Source organism: Acinonyx jubatus, chromosome X, assembly GCF_027475565.1.
Source record: "Acinonyx jubatus isolate Ajub_Pintada_27869175 chromosome X, VMU_Ajub_asm_v1.0, whole genome shotgun sequence".
NCBI classification, from domain to species: Eukaryota; Metazoa; Chordata; class Mammalia; order Carnivora; family Felidae; genus Acinonyx; species Acinonyx jubatus.
The window spans coordinates 968,348-994,378 of record NC_069389.1 but is presented as its reverse complement, the minus strand read 5'-3'; the positions used below and the strand labels follow the sequence as shown (position 1 = coordinate 994,378).

At 61.6% G+C, this 26,031-nt stretch overlaps 1 protein-coding gene across 1 annotated transcript; it reads left to right on the top strand.

Moving 5' to 3' along the window:
- The first annotated feature begins 131 nt into the window (after positions 1-131).
- Positions 132-23,711, top strand: ASMTL (acetylserotonin O-methyltransferase like). The gene is made up of 13 exons (XM_053201988.1): positions 132-332; positions 1,873-2,004; positions 3,409-3,456; positions 3,597-3,661; positions 4,471-4,532; positions 5,292-5,400; positions 6,155-6,530; positions 8,993-9,155; positions 13,734-13,909; positions 16,574-16,691; positions 17,516-17,659; positions 19,289-19,411; positions 23,427-23,711. Exons 1-13 carry the CDS (start codon positions 240-242, stop codon positions 23,648-23,650), a joined length of 1,833 nt encoding a protein of 610 aa, XP_053057963.1. The 5' UTR covers positions 132-239; the 3' UTR covers positions 23,651-23,711.
- The last annotated feature ends 2,320 nt before the right edge of the window (positions 23,712-26,031 follow it).

The window sequence follows — 26,031 nt, the reverse complement described above, 5'->3', positions numbered from 1 at the left end:
GGGGTGGGATCTGGGTGGAGGGGCGTGGCTCCGGCGGGCCTGGGCGGATGGGGCGGGACTCCGGTGGGCCTGGGCGGATAGGGCGGGATCTGGGTGAAGGGGAGGGGATCCGGCGGGACTGGGCGGGGCCTTGGGGGGCGGGGTTCCATTAGTCCAGGAGCGTGCAGCTCGGGCATCCGGATCCGGATCTGTGCTCGCGGTCTGGGGCCGGGCGCGGGGGTGGCGGGGGTCGCGGTGCCATGGTTCTGAGCCCGGTGATCGGGAAGCTGCTGCACAAGCGCGTGGTGTTGGCCAGCGCCTCCCCGCGCCGCCGGGAGATCCTCAGCCAAGCGGTGAGCTGCCGCGCCGGGCCTGTGGCTGGGGTCTGCGCCGGGCAGGTGACCGGGTCTCCGGGGGCGGGGAGGCCTGGAGCGGAGGCCTGGGGCCGGGGACCTAGTGACCTAGGGCATGCGGCCGGGAGACCTGGGGCAGGTGGGCCTGCGGCCGGAGGTCTAGAGACCTGGAGGCCTGGTGCCTGGGATCCTGGTAACGGGGCCTGGCAGTGGGGGCTGGGTATTGGGGGGGCCTGATAGGGACCTGGGGCCGGGGTTCTGGTGACCTGGGGTGCCGGGACCGGGGAGGGTGGGGGTCTGGTGACCGGGGCTTCTGGTGCTGGTGCTGGGGACCTGTGTGACCAGGGACCTAGTGACCTCAGGGTCTGGGATGGGGGCAGTCATGGCAGGGAGGGGCCGGGCGCTGGGGACCTGGTTTTCCCAGGAGTCTGGTGACCGAGGGCCTGGTGCCAGGTGGTCTGGTGACCAGGGACCTGGTGACCTGAGGGTGTGGTTTGGTGACCCCGGGGGTGTCTGGTGACCAGGGCCTGGTGACCAAGGGCCAGGTAGTGAGGGGCCTGGTGACCCTGGAGCCCTAGTGACAGAGGCCCTGGTGACCGGGGTGCAGTGACCAGTGACTCTGGGCTGGGAGCTGGGGTCTGCAGACTGGAGGTCTTTGGGCCACGGCGTAATGACTCAGGGTCCTAGTGACTCAGGATAGTGGGGGTCTGTGTGATCTGGGACCGGAGTCTTCAGGCCAGGTCTAGTGGCCTAGTGGCGTGCTGGCCAAGGGGGTACGGAGATAGGGGCAGGTACACAGCCCAGAGGCAGGCAGAGGCCTGGGTCGGGGAAGGTACAGAGTGAGGGGTGCTCACTGTACCTCCCGAGGAGGGTTGTGGGGGGTACAGACCAAAGGAAGGCTCACAGGGCGGTCCAGGGGACATGGGGGTGTAGGAGGTCAGCTGCAAGGGGGGCCTTTAGAGAGTTAGGATCAGGATGAGGAGAGCCACTCTGGAGCTGTGCAGGAAGGTGCCTGTGGGGTTGGAAACACCCTCTGTGTTCCAGGCCCACATTCCTGTCCCCACACGACTCTGGGGGGGGTCACTCTCTACCCAAGTGGCTCCCCACTGGGGCCTGCCTTGCCCGTGCACACGGGTTTGGGGACAACGGTAAAGCAGCCGTCTTCCCTCACAGGTCCGCCCTTTGTGGCCCTGTGCGCGGGCGGTATGGTTTCAGCTGTTCGTGCACCCGTGGGCGTGATGTCCTGGCCTCCGTGACACTCTGGAAGCCCTTTGACCCCTCAGAGCCGGAGACCCCACCCATCTCTCCTGCCGGGCTCTGTGTGGCCGCCGCGGGTACCTGTGCCTTCAGGCCGGTCCGCCGGGGCCCCCGCCAGCCTCCGCTCCAGGCCTTGGCTGCGCATCAGTGGTCAGTGACGAGGTGTGAGGGAGACACAGAGCACGTGGGGGAAGGCCGTGTTTCCTGGGAAACCAGCTCATTCTGCTCGGACGCCTTCCCTCTTCCCGCAAACCCTCCAGACCCCCTCTTCCTCCTGTTCCAGGGTCTCAGGTTCGAGGTGGTTCCGTCCAGGTTCAAAGAGAAGCTCGATAAAGCCGCCTTCCCCACCCCTTATGCTTACGCCATCGAAACAGCGAAGCAGAAGGCCTTGGAGGTGGCCTCCAGGATGCACCAGGCAAGGGGGCCCTGCTTCTGCTTTCTTCCCTGTTCTCTTGGGAGGATGGGACTTTGCCGCTTTAAACGTACAGGTCACGGATCAGTGCCGTCTACCGTATGCAACCCCAACAGCCTACCCATGGCTCAGGGTTACCGTGTCGCATGCTGTTACAATCACTGTGGCCGTGTCCTTGCTATGAGCCTCCATAATTGTCGTTAACAGAGGAGCGTCACTGACGGTAAAGAATCAATACAGGTAGCTTATTACCATATGCCAGCATGTAGCCCAGAATTTCAATTAGTGTGGTGATATCATTTACAACAAACAATGAACACACTTTGTTTCTGTGTCTTACTGTGTAATATGCTATTGTAATGAACGTAACAGCATCATTTATGACACACTATTTAACAGAGCTTGTCTGTGGAGCGTAGATTCTACGTTACATGCAGATACTGTGGTAATTAAAATAATAGCATCATTAACTCCTATTTTGCAACAGTATCACTTATGATACAGAACTAATGTAGATTATCCATTGCTTGGTATTAAAATAATATACTGTTGCCACCAATGTCCTATAGGAGGTGCTTTGTGCCCAGTGCCGTATAACAACCATTGGTATAAATAAAGCAGTATTGACCGATTGGTTTTCAGCAGTGGAAAGGTTAATATGTTAAGTTTAACCTAAGTTCAACGTTCTATACAGACTTCAGATGCGTGCGTTCAGCCCCAAGCCTGAATTTTCCACTTGGATTTATTTTATTGTCCGGAGAACTTTTTTCTCAAATCACACTGAGCAGTTCGAAAAACCAGTTTTTGTCCTTTTTTTTTTTTTAATTTTTTTATTGTTTATTTATTTTTGAGAGAGAGCACGAGTGGGTAAGGGACAGACAGAGAGGGAGACAGAGGATCCGAACGAGGCTCCAGGCTCTGAGCTGTCAGCACAGAGCCTGATGTGGGGCTTGAACTCACGTACTGTGAGATCATGACCTCAGCCAAAGTCGGATGCTTAACTGACTGAACCACCCAGGTGCCCCAAAACCAGCTTTGTCTTTAATTCAGGATAGCTTGGGGAGGACTTGGGGCCCTAACCCACCTCTCCTGCAACGGTCCCCTGCCCTGAGGGAGGCGGAGCCCATGGGACTGGACACTGAGGTTTCCAGTGCTGTCCCTCAGGTGTCAGGGAGGGAGCTGGCAGGTGCTGTCCCCATCATGTGACCACAGAGCACCTCCAGGCTACAGCCCCCCACACGTCCTGAGCCCTGCAGGGCAGGCCTCCTGGGGTCACCCTCGTGTCCTTGCTGGGGACCCTGAGGACACCCACATCTTCCTTTCCGAAGTACCACCCGTCTCACCGCCAGCGTATTTGCATAAGACACACGGGTGTGATTTCCGAAGCTAAGTTTGCATTTCTTCCAGAAAGACCTCCGGGCCCCCGACGTCGTCATCGGAGCGGACACCATCGTGGTGAGTCCCCCTCGGGGCCCTTTTCTGGCCTCCAGTTTGGTTTGTGTGCCCTCGGTGACTGAAATCAAGGTGTGGACATCGCGGCTTCCACAGATCCGGCTTGGGGACAGTGAGCGCCCCCCGCCCTGGTTCTCTTGCAGACGATCGGGGGGCTGATTCTGGAGAAGCCAGCGGACAAGCAAGACGCGTACAGGATGCTCTCCAGGTGGGTCCCGGACTGTCCTCCTCGGAAGCAGCCTTGCCTCAGATACAGCCTGGGGCGGGGTCAGGACCTTGGGCGGGGTCAAGGTCTGAGATGGGGTCAGGGCCTGGGGTGGGGTGGGGTCAGCTCTTCTGTTGTGGGTCCCAGGGGAGGGTTAGGGTCCAGGGTGGGGTCTGCCTTCTCCGCCTGGGGCAGGGTTACGTCCCAGCCAGGTACCTGGGTCGCGCCCTGAGTGGGGTCCGTCCTGGGCCTTCCCGGCCACTCTTTTGGGTGAGATCCGAGGACGCAGCCTCGCACTTAACGCGGTGCTCACGCCCCCTAGGGGGACAGGGTCTCGGGGCAGACGGTAGGTGGACAGGCGGGCAGGTTGATAGTCCGCGCAGGTGCGCAGGTGGGCAGGGGCACAGGCAGGGAGGCGCACAGACTGGAAGGCGGGCAGGCGGGCTGGTTGATAGACGAGGCAGGTGGACAGGCGCGCGGGGAGACAGGCGTGCAGGCGGGCAGGTGCGCAGGCGCACAGGCGCACAGGCGGGGAGGCGGGCAGGTGCGCAGGCGCGCAGGCCGGGAGGCGCGCAGACAGGAAGGCGGGCAGGCGCGCAGGCGCACAGCGGGCCGGCAGGCAGCGTCCCTCCGTGCCGAGCACCGCCCACCACGCGTCTGAGGGTGTCTCCGCGCCTGGGCCCTGCCGTGTCCGTGGGCTGGCATCCCCGTGCCGCAGGGACGCGCACAGACCCTCCGAAGAGCGGGTGGCAGGGAACATGCTGTCCCACACGCTCCCCGTGGACACACTGCATGTGGGTCGTCCGTTGCAGGTTGAACGGGAAGGAGCACAGCGTGTTCACGGGCGTCGCCATCATCCACTGCTGCAGCGAAGGTACCTGCTGCCTCCCCGGGCCCTCTGTGTCCCGCCGTGAGGGCCCTCCCCCGCCTCCTGCCTGCCAAAGTGTGGGCTGCCTCAGGCCTCGGTTCGCTTCCCGCTGAGCACCTGTGAGAAGCGGGGTGCCCCGACCAGCACGACCCACACAGGTGCCGCCTTTAGTCCAGAAGGGGCAGGGGCTTGGCTGTGCAACCTGAAATCCTAGGAACACGGGGGCGCCTGGGGGGCTCAGTCGGTTCAGCGTCCGACTCCGGCTCAGATCATGCTCTCGCGGTCTGTGCGTTCGAGCCCCACGTCGGGCTCTGTGCGGACAGCTCAGGGCCTGGATCCCGCTTCGGATTCTATGTCTCCCTTTCTCTGCCCCTCCCCCTGCTGGTGCTCTGTCTGTCTCTTTCTCGACAATAAATAAACATGAGAACAAATTTGTTTTAAGCACCAAAATGCTGAGGACTCGCTGTGTAACCCGCTTGGCAGAAGGTGCCCGCTGGGCTGTGCCTGGCGCGTTTCTCACCTCCCACCGAGGCCTGGAGGCCACCCCGAAGTTCAGTTCCCTACAGGGACACCTGAGCCCCCCACCGGCCTGGGTCTCCTCCCCTGATCTTGTAGCTTTGTTTTCCCCACTGTTCACCGTTCCCGGCTCTCCACTAGCTTTTCCTGCCCGAGTTGTCTATCCCCAGGCCCGGGGCGGATTTCCCGCAGGCGCCCGGCCGTGTGCCCGCCCCGTGCCCTGACCTGCCCCGCCCTTCTGTGTTGCAGATGGCCAGCTGGACACGGACGTGTGCGAGTTCCACGAGGAGACCACGGTGAAGTTCTCGGAGCTGTCCGAGGACCTTCTGTGGGAGTACATTGACAGCGGGGAGCCCATGTGAGTGCACACGGGGTCTCACCGGGACGCTGATCCCGGCACGGCGGCTGCAGCCTCACGACCGGACCCCCTTCTGGAGGCCCCAGCTCCGAACACCGTCCCCTTGGGGGTCAGAGCTCACCCTACGAATTCTGGGGGGACACAGACATGCAGTCCACGGTGGTGTGCTTATCGTCCTGATTTACCGTGGGGGCTAGGCCCAAGAGTGCGAGCAGGGCCGGGCTGAGGAGGTGACCTGCCCGGTTCCAGGGCAGTGGATGAGGAAACAACTCAAAGTGGGAGAAACAGTCAGGCCCTTCGCCCTGTGCTGCTGTCACGGGACTGGGAGGCCACACAGGTTAACACGCCTGCTCCCCCTTCTGCTCCCCCGTCACCCCGGAACGGGGCCGGGCCAGGGCCAGGTGCATGCATGCAGGTCGGGCGGGGGGGGGGCGATCTCATCGCTGGGGGCGCCCAGAACCAAAACCTTGTGTCCTTTTGGGAGCCTGGGGTCCGGGAGGCAGAGGAGGGAGGGCGGATGGAAACCACGACGTGCCAAGTCGGGGTCCAGGAAAGGGTCTTTGAAGGCCCGTCCTCTGTCGCCAAGGAGGGGTCCACAGAGGCTCCTGGGCCAGCAGTGCAGATGTGGACAAGAGCACGGCCGGGGTCGGGGTACTCCCTGCGCTCACCCCCCCGGGACTACCGAGCAGCCCTCGCATTCCGACTTCTCCGTGTCTCCCTCCCACCCCGGTCTGCCTCCTTCCTCCCCGCGCAGGGACAAGGCCGGCGGCTACGGGATCCAGGCCCTGGGCGGCATGCTGGTGGAGTGTGTCCATGGGGACTTCCTCAATGTCGTGGGCTTCCCGCTGAACCACTTCTGCAAGAAGCTGGTGGAGCTGTACTGCCCACCCCGCCGCGAGGACGTGCAGCGGGTCAAGCACGAGTCCATCCCTCCCGTGGACACCTTCGAGATCGCGAGCGACACTGCTCAGGGTGACGAGGGCTGTGGCCCCAGCAGGGCAGGGGTTGACGGTCACACCGGACAGGCTCCTGCTGGCCCCCAGGGCCCAGACACGAATGGGCTGGTGGAGAACCCGCCCCCCTTCCCGTCGGACCTTCTAGACCTCATAGACGGCTTTAAAGCATCCAAGGTACTGGTCTGAGTGTCCTGGGCAGGCAGTGCTGAAGGACGCCACCCCGACTGCTCAAAACCCCAGGGTGTGTCCTCTTCCAGCTCTGGAGACCACAGTCTGAGATCCAGGAGGGGCAAGGCCGCTGAGACCCAGGCAGGGCAGGGCCACTGAGATCCAGGCAGGGCAGGGCCACTCAGATCCAGGATGGGCAGGATCACTGAGATCCAGGAGGGCAGGGCCAGTGAGATCCAGGAGGGGCAGGGCCTCTGAGATCCAAGTAGGAAAGGACCACTGAGATCCAGGCGGGGCTGTGCTGCCTCCAGAGGCTCCAGGGGACGGTCCTTCCTGACTCTTGCAGCTTTTGGGCTCCTGATGTCCCTGGACTGGTGGTCACGTCCTTCCCATCTCCACCTCCGCCTTCCCGTGGCTTCTCCTGTTTGTCTGTGTGTCCTCTTCTGCCTCTTACAAGGACAGCTGCTGTTGTCCTAGGGCCACCCTGATCCAGGATGGGCTCATCTCACATTCTTCACTTACGTTTCCAGAGACCTTGTATCCAAATTCAATCCCGTTCCCAGGTTCTAGGGTTCAGACTTCAGCATAAGTTTTGGGGCCCCTATTCAGCCCATTGCAGTGTCCCCAGTTGGTTTTCTGCCTTCAGTCAATGGCTTGACACAGAGCTGGTGACTTCTGGGTCTGAGAGCGTGTGACCTGACCTGCCGGTCTGCTAGTCTTCCCTGGAATGTGGGACTTGTGCTCGGGGCTGTGAGGGCGAAGGCCTGTGTCCCTCTGGGAGGCGGTGTCTGGGGTGTTTGAAGGTGAGCTTCACAGGACCCCATGTGGGGCCGGCGGTGCACCCCTGACCGACCTCTCCCGGCCCGGGAGACGAGCCCAGGTGCTGGGCCACCCCCCAGGCCGGGTGGGAGGTCACCCCCTGCCCGGAGGGATCTGTGGTTTCCTCCCGCTGTGGCCTTGGGATTTGAGGCAGCTGGCCCAGCCGGAGAGTGTCCCAGACAGGGTGGGAACCCGCAGGCTGGCTGGGTGCCCACAGCCAGCAGGTGCCCGTAGCCGCGGCCTCCGTTTCCTTTCTGCGTGCGCGGTCACACGCCGCCCGAGAAATAGCCGGCTGCCCGTGCCCGCCGGGCCAGCGCAGGGGGCAGAAGCCTGCCCGGCCACCCTGCACCGTATCTGCCAAGGACGGGGCTGGCCACGGCCGTCCCTGCGCTCCCGTGGGCGCCCGTGCACACCCGCCCGGCTGTGTCCTCTCGTCTCCGCACCCCCTCGCTGCCCCACGTGGCCGGCCCTTCCAGCGGCTTCCCAGCGACAGCCCTGCGTGGGCTGGGCGGGGCTCCACGTCGGCGGCTGGAGGAGAGGTGGGGATGTGGGTGTGGGACTGGTGACCGCCCGGCCACGCGCCTGTGACGGCGTCGCCAGGAGAGAAGTTCTGGGGTCAGGAGGGAGAGGTGGTTCTGCTGTGCCGTGCCCAAAATACCTAAGTCCCCCGGGAATAACCATGCGCACCGTGTCCCCACGTGGTGCGGCTGTGCCAAGGTCCCGGCACCTACCTGTGTCCCTCTGTGGTCTGTCCACCCAGCCACCTACCTCCACACGTAGCCTCGCAGCGTCCCTCACCGCTTACCTGCCCACCTGCGTAGCTGCCTTCAAACTGTCCACCTGTCTGCCTGATCTAACATCCACCCCTTTGTCCGTCTACCCCTCTACCCGTGTTTCCTTCCGCGTACCTGTTCCATTGCTCTCGCAGAAAGGTCTCCCGGCGGTCAGCTGACCCAGCCACGGGGCCGTAGGGAGTCAGAGAGCACATGTCACGTTGCCAGTGCATCGTGAGAGTTCTAGAAACAAGCCAGCATCGTCGGGCCCTTCATGCAACGGCGTCACTTGTCGAAGAAGGTTTCTGTGTGACTGGGTGGGGGTACAGGTGATGGTGGGTGAGACCCCTGTCTGTCCACAGAAGGCCCCACACGCCTGATCGAGACGAAGAACGGCAGTGCCTTTGGTTTCACACTTAAATGTTCTTAGTTCTGAGGCCTTTGGAAGAGCAGACACGCCCCGCACGCGAAGAAGGTTTTTGCATTGCCCGTGTGAGCATGTGTCCTGAGCTGCATAGACCCTCTGCTCCTGAGGACAGGCATGTTTGTCTCCAAATCCAGCCACGTCCTGAGGTCCTGGGACGTAGGGCTTCAACCGCTCGATCTTGGGGGGGAGCACAGTTCAGCCCCACATACGAACACATTGGATTTTCTCCCATGGGTCGGTTTTTCTCCTTGATATTCACTGATGTGCTTTTGTCTTGTGTGAGCCCTGTACCCGCTGGAGCCTGCATGCAGTGTTCTCTGGAGAAGAAGCTTCCATGCACAAGTTAAATAGTTTTCATAGCTGTGGCCTTCAACTTTTGGGTCTGTGGGAGCGAAAGGCACTGCACAAGTCACGTCGTAAGTCTCGCTGTTCTTGTTTTTAACGGACAGGCTCTGTTCACGGCTTGCAAACTGAAGGTGTTTGATGTACTGAAAGAGGAAGGCCCCCTGAAGGCGGTGGATGTTGCACGCAAAATTAACGCCTCTGTGTGTGGAACTGGACGGCTCCTGGATGTCTGCGTGGCCCTGGGATTACTGGAGAAGACAGACACAGGTAAGGGGACGTGCGAAGTCTCCTGATGAGAATCTTTGCAGCTGGAAGGAAGTCATCCAGTGAAGGTGGCTTCTGGACCAGGGCAGGGCAGGCCCGACCATCTATCCTTCCGCCCTCAGAATGTGGCTTTTCATTGACGGTAAGAAGAACAGGATGAGGGAAAGGAAACACACAACTGTGTGTGTGGGTATGTGTCTTTCAGAAGAGTGGTTTTTAAAAAAGTCTGTATTTATTTGACAGAGAGAGGGAGAGAGCACAAGCAGGGGAGGGACAGAGACAGAGGGAGCAAGAGAATCCCAAACAGGTTCCACACTGTCTGCACAGAGCCAACACAGGGTTCGATCTCATGAACCGTGGGATCATGACCTAAGCTGAAATCAAGAGTCGGGCTCTTGTTTGAGTTTTTTAATGTTTATTTATTTTTGAGACACAGAGAGACAGAGTGAGAGCAAGGGAGGGGCAGAGAGAGGGAGACACAGAATCCGAAGCAGGCTCCAGGCTCCGAGCTGTCAGCACAGAGCCTGATGCAGGGGTTGAACTCATGAACTAGGAGATCATGACCTGAGCCCAAGCTGGACACTTAACTGACTGAGCCACCCAGGTGTCCTCTTTTTGTTTTTTGTTTTTTAATTTTTTTAATAATGTTTATTTTGAGGAAGAGAGAGAGTGAGAGCAGGGGAGGGACAGAGACAGAGGGGGACACACAATCGGAAGCAGGGTCCAGACTCTGAGCTGTCAGCACAGAGTCTGATGCGGGGCTCGAACCCACGGACCAAGAGATCATGAGATTGTGAATGAGCTGAAGTCAGACGCTTAAGCGACTGACCCACCCAGGTGCCCATGGGAGAGTGGCATTTTCTTGGGCTCTGGTCTCAAAGAAGCTGTATCAGTCAGGGTCCACCAGAGAAACAGAGCCAGTGGGTTATATATGTGTACAGCATGGATACATGTTTGTTTTTACTTGTTTAGACAAATACGTGGGTACATAGATACAGATTGGTAATAGACGTGATAAATAGCTAGGTAGACAGATGATAGGAGTTTGGATCGACAGATGGATGCATGGATGGATGGAAGGAAAAAAGGAAAAATGGATGGATACGTAAGTGAGTAGATGGATGAAAGGATATGGAAGGATGGAAGGAAGGGATGGATGGATGCACAGATGGATGGTGGGTGTTGGGTGGATGGATGGGTATGTAGGTGGGTAGATGGAAAGATTGATGGATGGAAGCATAGATGAATGAAAAGGTGGGTGGGTGGATGGATGGATGGATGGATGGAGAGACGGATGGATGGATGGATGGATGGATGGATGGATGAATATAGGGGAATGATGGATGGAGGGATGGGTGCATGGGTGGATGGTTAGATGGATGGATGGATGAATATAGGGGAATGATGGATGGAAGGATGGATGATGGATGGATGCATGGATAGATGGATGGTAGGTAGGTAGATGGATGGAAGGATGGATGGAAAGATTGATGGGTGAAGGATGGATGAATGAAAAGGTGGGTAGGTGGGTGGGTGGATGGATAGATGGACGGATGGATGGATGGATGGATGGATGAATATAGGGGAATGATGGATGGAGGGATGGGTGCATGGGTGGATGGTTAGATGGATGGATGGATGGATGGATGGATGGATGGGTAGGTGGGTGGGTGGGTGGGTGGATGGATGGATGGATGGATGGATGGGTAGGTAGGTAAGTGGATGGATGGATGGATGGAGAGACGGATGGATGGATGGATGGATGGATGGATGGATGGATGAATATAGGGGAATGATGGATGGAGGGATGGGTGCCTGGGTGGATGGTTAGATGGATGGATGGATGGATGGATGGATGGATGGATGGATGGAAAGATTGATGGGTGAAGGATGGATGAATGAAAAGGTGGGTAGGTGGGTGGGTGGATGGATAGATGGACGGATGGATGGATGGATGGATGGATGAATATAGGGGAATGATGGATGGAGGGATGGGTGCCTGGGTGGATGGTTAGATGGATGAATGGATGGATGGATGGATGGATGGATGGATGGATGGATGGAAAGATTGATGGGTGAAGGATGGATGAATGAAAAGGTGGGTAGGTGGGTGGGTGGATGGATAGATGGACGGATGGATGGATGGATGGATGGATGGATGAATATAGGGGAATGATGGATGGAGGGATGGGTGCCTGGGTGGATGGTTAGATGGATGGATGGATGGATGGATGGATGGATGGATGGATGGATGGAAAGATTGATGGGTGAAGGATGGATGAATGAAAAGGTGGGTAGGTGGGTGGGTGGATGGATGGATGGATGGATGGGTAGATGGATAGGTAGGTAGGGATGGATGGATGGATGGATGGGTAGGTAGGTAAGTGGATGGATGGATGGATGGAGAGACGGATGGATGGATGGATGGATGGATGGATGGATGAATATAGGGGAATGATGGATGGAGGGATGGGTGCATGGGTGGATGGTTAGATGGATGGATGGATGGATGGATGGATGGATGGATGGATGGGTAGGTAGGTAAGTGGATGGATGGATGGATGGAGAGACGGATGGATGGATGGATGGATGGATGAATATAGGGGAATGATGGATGGAGGGATGGGTGCCTGGGTGGATGGTTAGATGGATGGATGGATGGATGGATGGATGGATGGATGGATAGGTAGGTGGGGATGGATGGATGGATGGATGGGTAGGTAGGTAAGTGGATGGATGGATGGATGGATGGAGAGACGGATGGATGGATGGATGGATGGATGGATGGATGGATGGATGGATGAATATAGGGGAATGATGGATGGAGGGATGGGTGCCTGGGTGGATGGTTAGATGGATGGATGGATGGATGGATGGATGGATGGATAGGTAGGTGGGGATGGATGGATGGATGGATGGGTAGGTAGGTAAGTGGATGGATGGATGGATGGATGGAGAGACGGATGGATGGATGGATGGATGGATGGATGGATGGATGAATATAGGGGAATGATGGATGGAGGGATGGGTGCCTGGGTGGATGGTTAGATGGATGGATGGATGGATGGATGGATGGATGGATAGGTAGGTGGGGATGGATGGATGGATGGATGGGTAGGTAGGTAAGTGGATGGATGGATGGATGGATGGAGAGACGGATGGATGGATGGATGGATGGATGGATGGATGGATGAATATAGGGGAATGATGGATGGAGGGATGGGTGCCTGGGTGGATGGTTAGATGGATGGATGGATGGATGGATGGATGGATGGAAAGATTGATGGGTGAAGGATGAATGAAAAGGTGGGTGGGTGAATAGATGGATGGTGTGTGGGTAGGTGGATGGATAGGTGGGTAGGTAGGTGGATGGACAGATAGACGGATGGATAGATGGATGGATGGACGGACGGGTAAGTAGATAGATGGACGGATGATGGATGGATGGCAGTGTGTTTCCTGAAACAGCGTTGTGGCACTTGGTCTCAGAGCAGAGGGTCCTCTGGATGGTCCCTGAGCAGCTTGGGAGTGGCAGGGGTCAAGGACCCCAGGGCAGGAGAGGCCGCTCTGCTTCTGTGACCAGGAGGGAAGTGGGGTGCTGGCCCAGGCCCCAGAAGCTGCCCTCTGTACAAAAGGCGTAGAAATCTGTGGTTAAGATTTGCAGCCTGGGAGGCAGAACCCTCCCCCAGCCAGACCACTGTAATGATCTTCTCGTCTGTGATGACCGAGCGTCCAGAAAGCTCCAGCGTCCAGACTTTTAATCACTCAGGAGCTCCTCCCACATTTTGGCCCACGCCTCGCACGGTTCTGCGGGAGAACCCCGGGAACAGTTTTCCCGTGTGCGCATGGGACGTGTGTCCTCTTCCAAAGGCGAAGAACTAAGAACGTTTAAGCGTTAAAGGGTGGGATGTGCGGTTATCTGGGAGGATCCCTGGGGCCTGCCGTTCACAGATAGGGGTCTCACCCACCATCACCTGCCTGCACCCCCAGCCTGTGTTCTCTAGATGCAGGATGGGGGGCCACGTCCTGCAGACAGATGGCTCGGGCGAGAGAGGAGGGGCCCCCCACCAGTGCCGGCTCTCCAGAGAACTAGAACCCAGGGGATCTGTAGGTGGCGGTGTATCGCAGGGCAGTGGGTCATTCAGTGGCGGGGCTGTGGCACCTGAAATGTGTAGGGCAGGCCGGCCGGCCAGCTGGGAAGTCAGTACATGCTGGCCCTCAAGTCTTGAGGCAGAATTGCTTCTTCCTCGGCAAAATCTCATCACTGCTTTTAACACCGTCCACTGATTAGATGGGGCCCACCCACATTGCTGAAGGTCACCTCCCTTACTTCAAGTCAGCTGCTTCTAGACATCAAACCACACCTTCGAAACCCCGTCTCTTTGGGTTACCCGTGAGTCGGTATCGGCACCGGGTCTGGGCTGTGTCCCTGCGGGGCCGCCCCCTGAGCGTGCGTCGTGCCCCGGTCAGGTGGGTGAGGTTGGCGCCAGCCCCCAGGATGCCAGGCCGTGGCTGCCCACGTGTGAGGTGCGCCGGGGCGTCCCGCTGGAGCCTGCATGACTGACGCCCCTCTCGTGTCAGGTTACCGTAACACGCGGCTGGCAAGCCGGCACCTGGCGTCGGAGGGCGTGTGTTCTCTCCACGGCTTCGTCGCGTACAACGATGAGCACGCCTGGACCGTGTTCACAGACCTGGAGTCTGCGGTGCGACAGGGACCCCGCGCGGCTGCGGGGAGTCCGGCGGAGGACCCGTCTCAGGTAGCGAACATCAGGACGCTTGTGTGCACAGCCCGCGTGCCCCACAGAAGCACCCACGGGCACGGATCCGCGCTCTGGCCGGCGGGTTGACCGGGGCGTGTTGCAAAACCGCTGACCGTTGGCCGTCGCGACAGCAGGATCACGTGGGCGGGGCACGGGCAGCCGGCGTGGGTGGGAGGCCTGGCGGGGGCGTGGCGCGGGGGCCGGCCAGGTGCCGTGGGCCTGCGGGGTGCCGTCGGGATTTGCGCAGGAAGGGCCCAGCACGTGGCACGGAATGAAGGCACCGCGTTTCCCGCGTGGGGTTACATCGCACGGACCCTGTCGCGCGAGCTCGGTCTGCAGGGCCTTCCTGCTGCCCCTCCCTCGTTCCCCTTGCCCTTTGGGGAACCTTTGGGAGTTGACGCTAAAGCTGCGCTGTGCCTGCAGGGCAGGACCCGATGGGTGCTTTGGGGTGGGCGCGGGCATCCGCCGCCTGCCTCCCTGGCAGCCTTTGCTGAGGGCAGAGCGCAGGCAGGGCTCCGGGTCGGGCTCCCCGCGCGGCTCCGGGTCGCGCTCCCCGCACGACGCAGGAACGGGTCCGCCAGAGCACGGGGCCTGCATCAGGGCCGGGCGACAGGGACCCAGACGGGCTGTCCCCGTCGGTTGGGCTCATAAGGCTGGAGGCTTACAAACAGCGCGCAGTTACTTCTCGCGGTTCCCGAGGTGAAATCCTTCCAAGTCCAGGCACCTGCAGATTCGGGGTCCGGACACCCCTGCTTCCCGCCTCCCGTCCGGCTGTCGTCTCGGGGGGGGGGGGGGGGGGAGGGGCCGGGGGTTTCTGCAGCCTACTCTAGAAGGACACGAATCCCCCACGGGGGTCCACCGTCATGACCCGGTGACCCGCCCCCCCCAGAGCCCCCCCCCCCCCCACTCCTGAGACCATCCCCTTGGGGGTTGGGGTTTCACATAGGAAATTGGGGCCAGTGGGGGGAGGACGCAAACGTTGTGTCTCTGACAAAGACTGAGACACGCAAAGACAGAGACCCAGAGAGACCCGCGCTCATGGAGACAGACAGAGACCGGGCGCGAGGGACAGAGAAGCCACACGGGGCCCCACGGGGGGCTGGAGCGGGGCCAGTGTCTCTGTAAACAATCAGCCTGTCACCAGCCAGTGCGGTGACGGCTGCAGGGGCCGGCGGGGGACCCGACCCCTTCCCTTCTCCTGCTTCGTGTCCATCCAGACCTTGCGCGGGGCTGGTGGGGGCCTCCGGGGTGACGGTCCCCGTTCACCGGCTTCAGATGTGGAGATGCAGGCGTCTGTTAGGTCCCGCACATCCCAGGGCAGCTGACAGCCTGAAGGACCAACCCCTTCTCTGGGCTATACTCAGCCCTGCCGCCCCGGACTCCCCCCCCCACCGCCCCGACTCAGCTCGGCCCCGCCCCTCCCCTGCACCCCCTGCTCAGCTCTGCCCACCGGGCTCCGACCCACTCTGATTCCTTCAGCCCCACAAGATCCCCCCGCAGCCCGGCCCGGCCTGGCCCCACCAAACCCCGCCCCGCCCTGCAACCCCCCACCAAACACCCTTCGCCAGGCCCTGCCCACCCCCCGCTCCCCACCCCGCCCCGCTCTGCCCATCCCCCCAGGCCCCTTCCTGGGTCAGCTCTGCCCCATGAGATCCCCTCCCCATCACTCCCCTCTGGCTTCGCCCCCACCCCCTACCTGCCAGGCCCTGCACCCCCTCATCAAACCCCCTCCCCGCCGGACTCTGTCCCCCAAACCCCCTCCTAGCTGGGCCCTCCATCCCGAACGCCCTCCCCGCCAGCTCTGCACCCCGAACCCCTGCCAGCCAGGCTCAGAACCCCCGTCCCCCGAAGGCCCTGCCCCCCCAGGCCCCTCCCACACAGGCCTTGTGCCCCAACCCCCCCACCCAACAGCCAGGCCTTATACCCGGAACCCCCTCCCCGCCCGGCTCTGACCCCCCCAGACCCACCTCCTCTGCAGGCTCTGACCCCCGAATCCCCTCCATCACAGGCTCTGACCCCTAAACCCCCTCTCCCGCAGGCCCTGCCGCCTGAACCCCCTCCCTTGCAGGCTCTGATCCCCCCTCTCCCCCACAGGCCCTGCACCCCCAACCCCGTGCCCGACAGGCTCTGACTCTCCCCTGCAGGCCCTGCCCCCCTCCCGCTCCCCCCCACCCCCCCGCAGGCTCTGACCCCCTCCCCCCTCCCCTGCAGGCCCTCCCCCCCATGTCCTCCCTGCAGGCCCTGCCCCCCCAACCCCCTCCCCCGCAGGTACTGACCCCCTCCCCCGCAGGCCCTGCCCCCCCAACCCCCTCCCCCACAGGCTCTGACCCCTAAACCCCTTCTCCCGCAGGCCCTGCTGCCTGAACCCCCTGCCTTGCAGGCTCTGATCCCCCCTCTCCCCCACAGGCCCTGCACCCCCAACCCCCTGCCCAACAGCTCTGACCCCCCACCCCTTCCCCTGCAGGCCCTGCCCCCACAACCCCTGCCCTGCAGGCTCTGACCTCCTCCCCCCTCCCCTGCAGCCCTGCAGGCCCTATCCCCCCCCCCCACGCCCTTCCCTGTGGAGCTCCCTACCCTCAGAACCCCCGGGTGGCACCACAGCCAGTGCGCAGGCTCCCCTGGGCCCCCGTGTGGGTCTCCTCAAACCCTGTTCTGTTTCAGAGCAGGGACCGGAGGCTGCGTTTCATGCGAGCCATGCACGGCCTCGCCCAGCTGACAGCTCGCCAGGTGGCCACGGCCTTCGACCTGTCCCGATTCACCTCTGCCTGTGACCTGGGAGGTGAGTACCACGCCCCACCCCCCCGCCAGGCACCGGGTGCGCACGGCTCAGTGCATTTCTTGCGTTAGGTCGTGGCCACCTCATCTGCTGAGAAGACGTCCAAAGCGGGTTTACGGCTTTACAAGCATAAGGCCAGGAATTTGGCTGTGGCGGTGTCGGGACTTGGATGGACATCCCCAAGTCCAAGGAGGCCCTAGGGGTGGGTCCTAGAGGTTATGGGGCCCTTTCTGCTGGCTACCGATTTGGGGGAGAGGATCACAGAGCCATCTGACTCCGTCTTGTCGGGTCTAATTATGCCCATATACCTGCCACCCTGTTCCAACTCGCTCCTTACCCCAGGGCAGCAGACGTGAGCTGATGCCTGCCCAAGGGGTACAGTGGGATTAGGGGTCCCAGGGGGAGCCCAGAGCTGCTGGCTTTCATTTCCCTGCCACCTGCACACCGCTCCTCCTGGTGGCCCAGAGTGGCTGCTGTGGCGCCAGCCATGTTGTCCACATTCCGGCAGCGGAAAGGAGATGATAAGAGTGTGGCTTCCTCCCTTCCCACCTGGGCTCTGATGCTCCCTCTGTGCGTCTGTGCCTCCCCCCCACCCTGCCCCCCACTGATGTGCGCTGGGCCAGCAAGGTCCCAAGGTCTGCGTGAGACATCAGAGATCTCTGCCCGCCGCTGGCTTCCTTTCGCAGACCGGGCCTCCAGCCGTGTTCTCAGACCTCATTCTGGTTTTGCCAAGGGGCCATCTTGGAGACCCGCCAGGGGTGTGGTGCGCTGGGCGGGTCAGGTGACGCTGTGTGTGTGTGTGTATTTGTGTGTTTGCATCCCCGCAGGCTGCACAGGTGCGCTGGCCCGAGAGCTGGCCCGGGAGTACCCGCGTCTGAAGGTGACCGTGTTTGACCTCCCGGAGGTCATCGAGCACGTGTCGAGTTTTCACCCCGAGGGACGGCAGCCAGAGCGCCTCCGCTTTGTGCCAGGTAAACGCTGTTTTGTCTGCGCTCTGGGTCGGCGTTGGGGCAACCGCGTTCGCTTCTGCACGGCGTGGGTGTGCGTGCAGGGCCTGCGCCTGCCTGTGCGTGTGTACCTGTGTTTGCACGTGTGTGTGAGTGTGTCGGGTCTGTGCACGTGTATCTGTGTTTGCACGTGTGTGTATCTGCGTGTGATATCTGTGTGTGCGTGTAGACAGGTCTCTGCACACACGTGTGTGTCTGCACTTGTGAATGGGAGTGTGAGCAGCGGGGCTGTGGCGTTGGAAGCAGTCAGGGTGCAGGTGGCGGGGGGCGTGAGGGCGCAGGCGGGGGGCGCGAGGGCGCAAGTGGGAGGGCGTGCAAGCGGGCAGGCGGGGGCGTGCGAGAGAGCAGGCGCGGGGGATGCGAGGGCACAGGCGAGGGCGTGCGAGGGCGCAGGCGGGGGGGGGGGGCGCGAGGGCGCAAGGGGGCAGGCGGGGAGTGTGAGGGGGGTCGTGAGGGCGGGGGCGCAGGCGTGGGGGGGCGCGAGGGCACGGTCAGGGGGGCGTGCAAGGGGGCAGGCGGGGGGGCGCAAGTGGGGGGGTGTGCAAAGGGGCAGGCGGGGGGGTGCGAGGGGGCAGGCGAGGGCGCAGGCGGGGGGGCGGGGCAGCGGAGGGCGCAAGTGCGGGGGTGCAGGCGGGGGCGTGCGAGTGAGCAGGCGCGGGAGGCGCGGAGGGGGGGCAAGGGGGCAGGCGAGGAGTGCGAGGGAGGGCGCGAGGGCGCAGGTGGGGGGGGCGCGAGGGCACGGTCAGGGGGCGTGCAAGGGGGCCGGCAGGGGGGCGCCAGTGGGGGGGCGTGCGAGGGCGCAGGCGGGGGGGGGGCACGAGGGCGCAGGCGAGGGGCGCGAGGGCGCAAGTTGGGGGGCGTGCAAGCGGGCAGGAGGGGGCGTGCGAGAGAGCAGGCGCGGGGGGCGCGAGGGCGCAGGCACGGGGGGGGGGGTGGCGCGAGGCGCAAGGGCAGCGGGAGGAGGGGGGCGCGAGGGCACGGGCGGGGGCGTGCGAGGGGGCACGGTAGGGGGGGCGTGCAAGGAGGCAGGTGGGGCGCGAGGGCGCAAGTGGGGGGGGCGTGCAAGGGGGCAGGAGGGGGCGGTGCGAGGGGTCAGGCGCGGGGGGCGCGAGGGCACGGGCGGGGGCGTGTGAGGGGGCAGGCGGGGAGTGCGAGGGGGGCGCGAGGGCACGGGCGGGGGCGTGCGAGGGGGCAGGGCGGGGCGCGAGGGCGCAAGTGGGGGGGCGTGCAAGGGGGCAGGAGGGGGGCGTGCGAGGGGGCGTGCGAGGGCGCAGGCGGGCGTCCACAGGTTCCACGACCAACCAAGGGCAGGAAGGGTAGTTACCCGAGAGCTGGCGCGGGAAAGCCTGGAGTCAGATGTGGTGGGGAACTTGCAGGGGCAGCTGTGAAGGCGGGAGCCGACCCGGCACTCGCGACCGCGGTGGCCCGGCCCAGGGGCCGACGCGCCATGGGACCCGGGTTAGGACTGGAATGTGTTGGGGTTGGGGACACGGCATTTCTCGGAGCGGGGCGGAGAGCGGCGCGGCCCCGTGTCCGCGCCGTGGAGAGCCAGCCCTGGTGTCCCCGACTCCCGACGTTTCCTGTTCCAACCAGGTGACTTTTTCAAGGACGACCTCCCGGACGCACAGCTGTACGTCCTTTCCAGAATTCTCCACGACTGGGCGGACGACAGAGTGCACGAGTTACTGAGCCGGGTGTCCCGCAGCTGCAAGCCAGGTGAGACCCCTGCCGCTGCGCGGCCTCCCTCCGCTTGCAGAGAGGGAAAGGGAGGGTTTTACCCACAGCCAGGCGCCCCCTGCGCCCCCGCGCGCGCTCTGCCGGCCCCTGCGGACGTGCAGGAGGCGCCAGGAGGGCGGCCGCAGCTTTGGGACCTTCTCATCCGAGTCTCCCGGTCCTGGCCCCGGGAAGTGCCGGCATCTGTGTTCTCCGGCCGGAGGTTTGCCGGACGCCCCAGCCTGCGTCCCAGGGGGCCTGGAGCCGGGCATATCCAACCCCCGCCGGGGGCCCCTTCCCAGGCCTCCGAGGTCCCAGTGGCGCAAAGCGCAGCTCGTATTCCCGTGCCCCGAGCGCCTGGTGACGTGCGAGACACTTCTGTTACCTCCCTGTGCGGTTAGGGAACACGAAACAGCGGTTCACTTTCCAGTTTGCCGGAAACAACCGTCATTTTTGGTCTTGTATTTTGCACAAAGAGTGAAGCAAGGGTCAAGTGCAATCGTGTAGGTTGGGACTCCCCAAATCTGCAGGCAGCCGGAGACCTGGGACTAGTCCCAACACTGGCTGGAGGCAGAATTCCCTCCTCCCGGGGGGCAGGGGACAGCGGTGTGTTTTCTTTTGAGGCCTTCAACTGGTTAGACGAGGCCCACCCACGCCACGGAGGGCAGCTGTTTTTCCCCAGGTCACACATTTAGATGATAATCTCATCCAAAAGGCACCTTCACAGGACCACACGGAATGATGCTCAACGATGATCTGGGCCCTGTGGCCCCGCCCCAACGAGTCATAACATGAGCCATGGCCCCACTGCCCCCGTACCCAGCCCCTCCCCTGGAGGGCGCTGATGCCCTGCAGACCCGGGAAGCCCGTCTCTGCTTATCTGCGGCTCCTGGCTCAGCACCGGGCCCCGTGAGCAGGAAGCTGGGAAACCACCCATCCCGTATGGGGCACAAGCCGGTGTTTCAGGATGCTGGGGACCCAGGGACGAGCGTATGTGGAAATGCAGTCACACACCAGGAACTGGCACCAGAAGCACCCAGGGTCCCTCAAGAGCAGCGTGGCCGTGTGATAAGTTCGCGGGAAACCTATTTGCACAGATGCCCAAATTCCTGGGTCACGTGTGGACGCGGAAAAGTCCCACAGACATTTGTGGACTCGATGTGCCTGAAGCCCACCCCTGCCATTCCGAGGAGGCTCCTGGAGACGATCTGGGGGCATGGAGAGACAGACGGCCCAGAATCGGTCACCAGAGCTGCTCGGGCGCGGGACAAGGTGGGGGCCCCAGGTGGCGGCCCAGGCGGGGATGGGGGAGGGGTGGGGACAGGCCCCGGGGGGGCCGGACACTGAGAGACGGGGGCCCAGATGAGTTATATCACGCGTCCCAGGGTTTGGAAGCAGTATCGCAACGTGTTGGCAAATCTACCCGAGTGTTTGGGAACATATTGGAAGAGCTGCAGAGAAAATGAAGCAACTTCTTATGAAATGAGGAAATGTCTGTGCCAAAGAAGACAACAGAGCTAAGGCATCCTGGTTGGTCCCTGTAGCAGCAGGATCGGAGTCCCTTCCCACCCCGGAATTCACATCCACCGGGAACACGCGAACAGGAAGTCATTCGGAAACAGGGCGTCTGCAGATGGAAGTAAGTGAAGGATCTGAGATGAGCCCATCCTGGATGAGGGGGGCCCTGAATCCAATGACAGGTGGCCTTGTAAGAGACGGAAGGGGACACACGGACAGAGGAGAAGCCATGTGAAGGCAGAGGCAGAGATGAGAAGGATGGGCCCACGAGCCCAGGGACGCCTGGAGCCCCAGAAGCTGGAAGAGGCAGGAAGGACCCTCCCCTGGAGCCTCTGGAGGGAGCACAGCCCTGCCTGGATCTCCGTGGTCCTGCCCCCCCCCCCCCCCCCCCGGGTCTCAGTGGCCCTGCCCTGCCTTGCCTGGATCTAAGTGGTCCTGCCCCCCCTGGGTCTCAGTGGTCCTGTCCTGCCTGGATCTCAGTGGCCCTGCCCCTCCTGGATCTCGGTGGTCTTGTCCCGCCTGGATCTCAGTGGCCCTGCCTTTCCTGGGTCTCAGTGGTCCTGCCTGGATCTCAGCGGCCCTGCTCTGCCTGGGTCTCAGTGGTCCTGCCCTGCCTGGATCTCAGTGGACCTGCCCCTCCTGGATCTCGGTGGTCCTGCCCCCCTGGATGTCAGTAGCCCTGCTCCTCCTGGATCTCAGTGGTCCTGCCCCTCCTGGGTCTCAGAGTTGTGACTTGCATGGCTGAGCAGAGAGTAAATGATTGGTCTGTGGTCATTTGTTACCGCAGCCTCAGGACAGGCTCACTGGCATGGAGAGGCAGATTTTTACAGGTCACATGGACAGTCAGGCTGCTGAGCAGGAGGATGTGTCCCTGGAGGGCGCGTCTGTGCCTGTTTAGTCCCCGCTGCATTCCCAGGGCCTGGAACAGAGCCGCCCGGAATAAGCGCTCACAAAGCAGCAACACTGTATCATCCGCTGGAGAGGAGGCGGGGTTGGGGAACGAGCCCTGAATCCTCACCTCCCTCAGGAGACAGCGTGGAGGCAGTTAAGCTGCACATCGTGTTTATTCTGTGCAGGGTTGGTGGGGGGGGGGGGGGGGGAGGTGGGGAGGGTGCAGGGGTTCACCGACCCTCTCCCCTGCTGGCTGGAGCCGCTCCGTGAATATTCAGGTCCTTGCAACATAGGGGCTGCAGGAAAGAGCTCACAGTGCCTGGTTTTGTGTGTGTGTTTTTAATGTTTATTTAATTTTGAGAGGCACAGAAACACAATGCGAGTGGGTTAGGGGCAGAGAGAGAGGGAGACACAATCCGAAGCAGGCTCCAGGCTCCGAGCCGTCAGCACAGAGCCCGACGGGGGGCTCCAACTCACGAGCTGTGAGATCGTGACCTGAGCCCAAGTCAGACGCTACACGGAGCCACCCAGGCGCCACTCCAAGCGCCCGTGTGAACATTCAGTCTTTTGGAGCCGGGCCATTGAACCGCATGCATATGTTACTTTGAAAAACCCAGAATGTTACAATAGGGAGGGAGCAAAGGCCCGGATCCCACGTCCGTCAAATGCGTACAACCAACAGCAGGAGACGCAGCGGAAGCCAGCCACTTGTGTCACTGCTGTGTCCCTGTCTCCTCTGTCCCTTTTCTGCGGATCCCCCTTTGACAAAATCGGCAGGGGCCTCTGGTGGCTCAGGCAGCTTAGCGTCCAACTCCTGGTTTCGGCTCAGGTTCGTGAGATCGAGCCCCGGGTGGGGTCTGTGCTGACTCTGGGGGGCCTGCTTGGGATTCCTCATCTCCCTCCGCCTCTGCCCCTCCCCCTAAAATAAATAAACTTTTTAAAATTAAACACACACACACACACACACAGAAAAGGAGCAAACATACACTAGTTTCCTCCCGGCCTCTTTTGATCGAGGGTGCTGTTTGCTTGGCCTGGTTTCTCCGTCATGAACGCTTTTGAAAACAAGTAGACGCCCAGACAGACGCGTGCGTACACGGGCGTCACACGCACCCACTTTGTGCTTGAAGCTCCCGCTCTCGTGCACCCATCACCCAGAGTTCCCGCAGCCAGGCAGCCTGCTTGGGTCATTTCCAGAGTGAATGCGCGCTGCCTGATGGGATCCTGCGTGCTGCACCCCCAGCCCCGGACATGTTTCCCCCACGCACTGAATCCGTGTGTCTGTACACGGGGCACCCTCCCCCCACACCCCCAGGCTGGGCCCTGAGACTGCCGGCTGCTCCCCTGTCCGTCTGCCTGTGTTCCCCTCTCTCCCTCCGTGTCTCTGTCTCTCTCTGCCCTTCTCTGGTTCCACGGGTGCGCTCCGGCCTCGGCCTCCCCACGGGCCTGGCGCGCGCGCGGTCGCCTCGCCCTCCCCGCGGCCTGGCGCGCGCCGTCCTTGGCCTCCGCTGCCCTCGGCCTCCCCCAAAGTAGTTCCGAGCGCCCATCGTCGCTGACTGGCCGTGCGCTGAATCTTGCCCACGACTCCCTCTGGCTCTGTTGTCCGCAGGCGGTGGCCTCCTGGTGGTTGAAACGGCCCTGGACGAACGGCGAGCGGCCCGGGCCAGCCTGCCGGCGGCCTTGAACGCGCTGGTGCGGACCCAGGGCAGGGAGCGCAGCCTGGCCGAGTACCGCAGCCTGCTGGGGCAGCATGGGTTCCGGGAGGTGCAGGTGGCGCAGGCGGGGGACAGGCTGGACGTGGTTCTGGGCACCAGAGCGTCGTCGGCGCCCTGAGGCTGCCAGCGCGGGACGCTCTCCCGGGAGGCTGATGGTGGGTGGGGTGGGGAGGGGGCTGGAAGTTGGGCGTCGGGTGCAACAGTTACTCGGATCAGCTTGTGTAACCAGACGGATTAAACCAGCAAAACGCACTTGCTCTGAGCTCCTTTGTGGGTCCCGGTCGCGTGGGCAGGAGGACCGTGCCCTCAGGCGCTCATCTGAGGCCCCGACCACTTGGCTGGAGACTCCCTCCCCCGCGCCCTCCCACTTCCTGGCCTCTGGAAAGGCCTGGAGTCCCCCAGGGGAGCGGTGGAAGGGCCCCTCCGGCTCCCGCTCCGGGACTGCGCGTGTTCCTCATTCACGCCTGTTCTACATGTGTTTCTGCGCGTGACTTACAGCAGGTCGACCCTGGGCGCCCCGTGTCCCACGCTCTCTGCCGGGATGCTGGGGGGGATCCTGGGGCGTCCTCTCTCCTACTCTGCCCAGATGCTGAGCCGCAGGGCCGCTTCCGTCCACAAAAAGCGTCAGAAGTCGTGTCTAGGGAGCTAGTGGTTCACGCGGCGGTTTAACAGGTCAAGAGGCCTGCTGGCCACCTGTGTCCCCAAGCGACCTATTTCCCGCTCGAGTCTGCTGGGTATTTCGCTAATTTCTCTCGTCGTCAGGCCATCGTACGATGATTATAAAAACACACACGGACACCTTCATTGATTTATTTACTTACCTTGAATGTTTATTTTTGGGGGAGAGAGAGAGAGAAAGAGAGAGCCAGCAGGGGAGGGGCAGAGGTAGAGAGAGAGCATCCCAAGCAGGCCCCGCACTGAGCCCGACGCGGGAGTCATCTCAGCAGCCTGAGACCATGACCTGAACCCAAGTCCAAGGCTCAAAGGACTGAGCCCCCCAGGCGCTGATGGGAGTCATTTCGCTCACACTTAACGCCTACAAGCCACTGTACCTAACTCATAAAAATACACAATTGCACGCAAATTAGTTTCCCCTGTGTACAAATGTGTTTTATATAAATAAGATACATTGTGTGTGTTTTATATAATTCTGTAGCTATGCACTTATAATGTATATACTACATGTGGATTATAATCCTAGATTTCCACGCAGACATTAATTCTTTTTTCTCTAATTTTCTTAAATTTTGTATTTATTTTTGAGAGAGAGAGACACACACACACACACAGAGTGTGATCGAGGGAGGAGGAGACACAGAATCGGAAGCGGGCTCCAGACTCCGAGCTGTCAGCGCGGAGCCTGATGCAGGGGTTGAACTCAGGAACCGTGAGACCTTGACCTGAGCCGAAGTCCGACGCTGAACTGACTGAGCCCCCCAGACTATCCCAATTTTTTTTTTTTTTTTAAATCAGAAGTCGTCTGTCCGAGGGAGGCTGGGATGGAAAAAGGAATGAAAGGCTGATCCGAGGGGAGGGGCGGTGCCGTCCGGTGGGTCCCCCGTCTCCTGCCTCCTCCCCACCCCCCTCCATGTAAAAACACAGGTGAAGGGCTCCAGCCTCCTTCATCCCCCAGTGCCGCTGTCTGTGGGGCGACCTGACCCGCAGTAAAACAGCACTGCTCCTGCCCTGGGTCCCCTCCCCCACCCCCACGCCCCGCCCCTGGCTGGTGCTCAGCAGCCTGGAGGGACACACCCGCCTCCTGCCAGCCCCGACCAGGCAGAGCCCCGTGACGCTGACCCGGTCACCTTGGTCCGCCCGGTCTGCCTCCCCGCCCCCCCCCCTCACCCCCATCCTGGAGGGGCCAGGCCCTGCGGGGCACGTTTTATGTGTCAGCCTGGCCGCACAGCCCTGGCAAGGACACCGAGTTTGTTCCCAACGACCTCGACCAGCCACGTGCCTGGACCTCCGCGCGCAGAGCTCAGCCCGCCCGGAGTTTGCACACCCACAAGTGTGCCCGTAAACCAAGGACCCACCGGAGGGAGGCCCCGGGCCGAAGGCAACAGGCCCATAACATCAGAGAGGGCGGAGAAAGGTCCACGGGTTCCACGCACCGCTCACCCTCCCGCGTCTGTGTCTGCGGGAACTTCTTGTGGCAAAACATCCCCAAAATAGGAAGAGAACGTGTGACCTCCGTACTATACGTCCTGGGTTTTCTTTTGTTAGGAATATTGTGAAAATACGGGCTGCCTGGGTGGTCCGGCAGTCACGCGCGTGACTCTTGACTTTGGCTCAGGTCATAATCTCACAGTTCGTGGGTTCGAGCCCCACACGGGGCTCTGAGCTGACATCATGGGGCCTGCTTGGGATGCTCTCTCTCCCTCTGTGTCTCTGCCCCTCCCCTGCTTGCACTCTGTCTCTCTCAACACAAAATAAATAACTTTAAAACGAGGAATCCTGGGCAAAAAGTATGTTTAGAGGAGTCAAAGAACGTATAGTGTG

Bases quoted from the DNA above. Each gene is read 5' to 3' on its own strand.
- ASMTL (XM_053201988.1), top strand. From the start codon at position 240: ATGGTTCTGAGCCCGGTGATCGGGAAGCTGCTGCACAAGCGCGTGGTG. The intron at 333-1,872 runs GTGAGCTGCCGC...CTCCTGTTCCAG, and splicing joins GGGAGATCCTCAGCCAAGCG to GGTCTCAGGTTCGAGGTGGT. The intron at 13,910-16,573 runs GTAGCGAACATC...GTTCTGTTTCAG, and splicing joins CGGCGGAGGACCCGTCTCAG to AGCAGGGACCGGAGGCTGCG.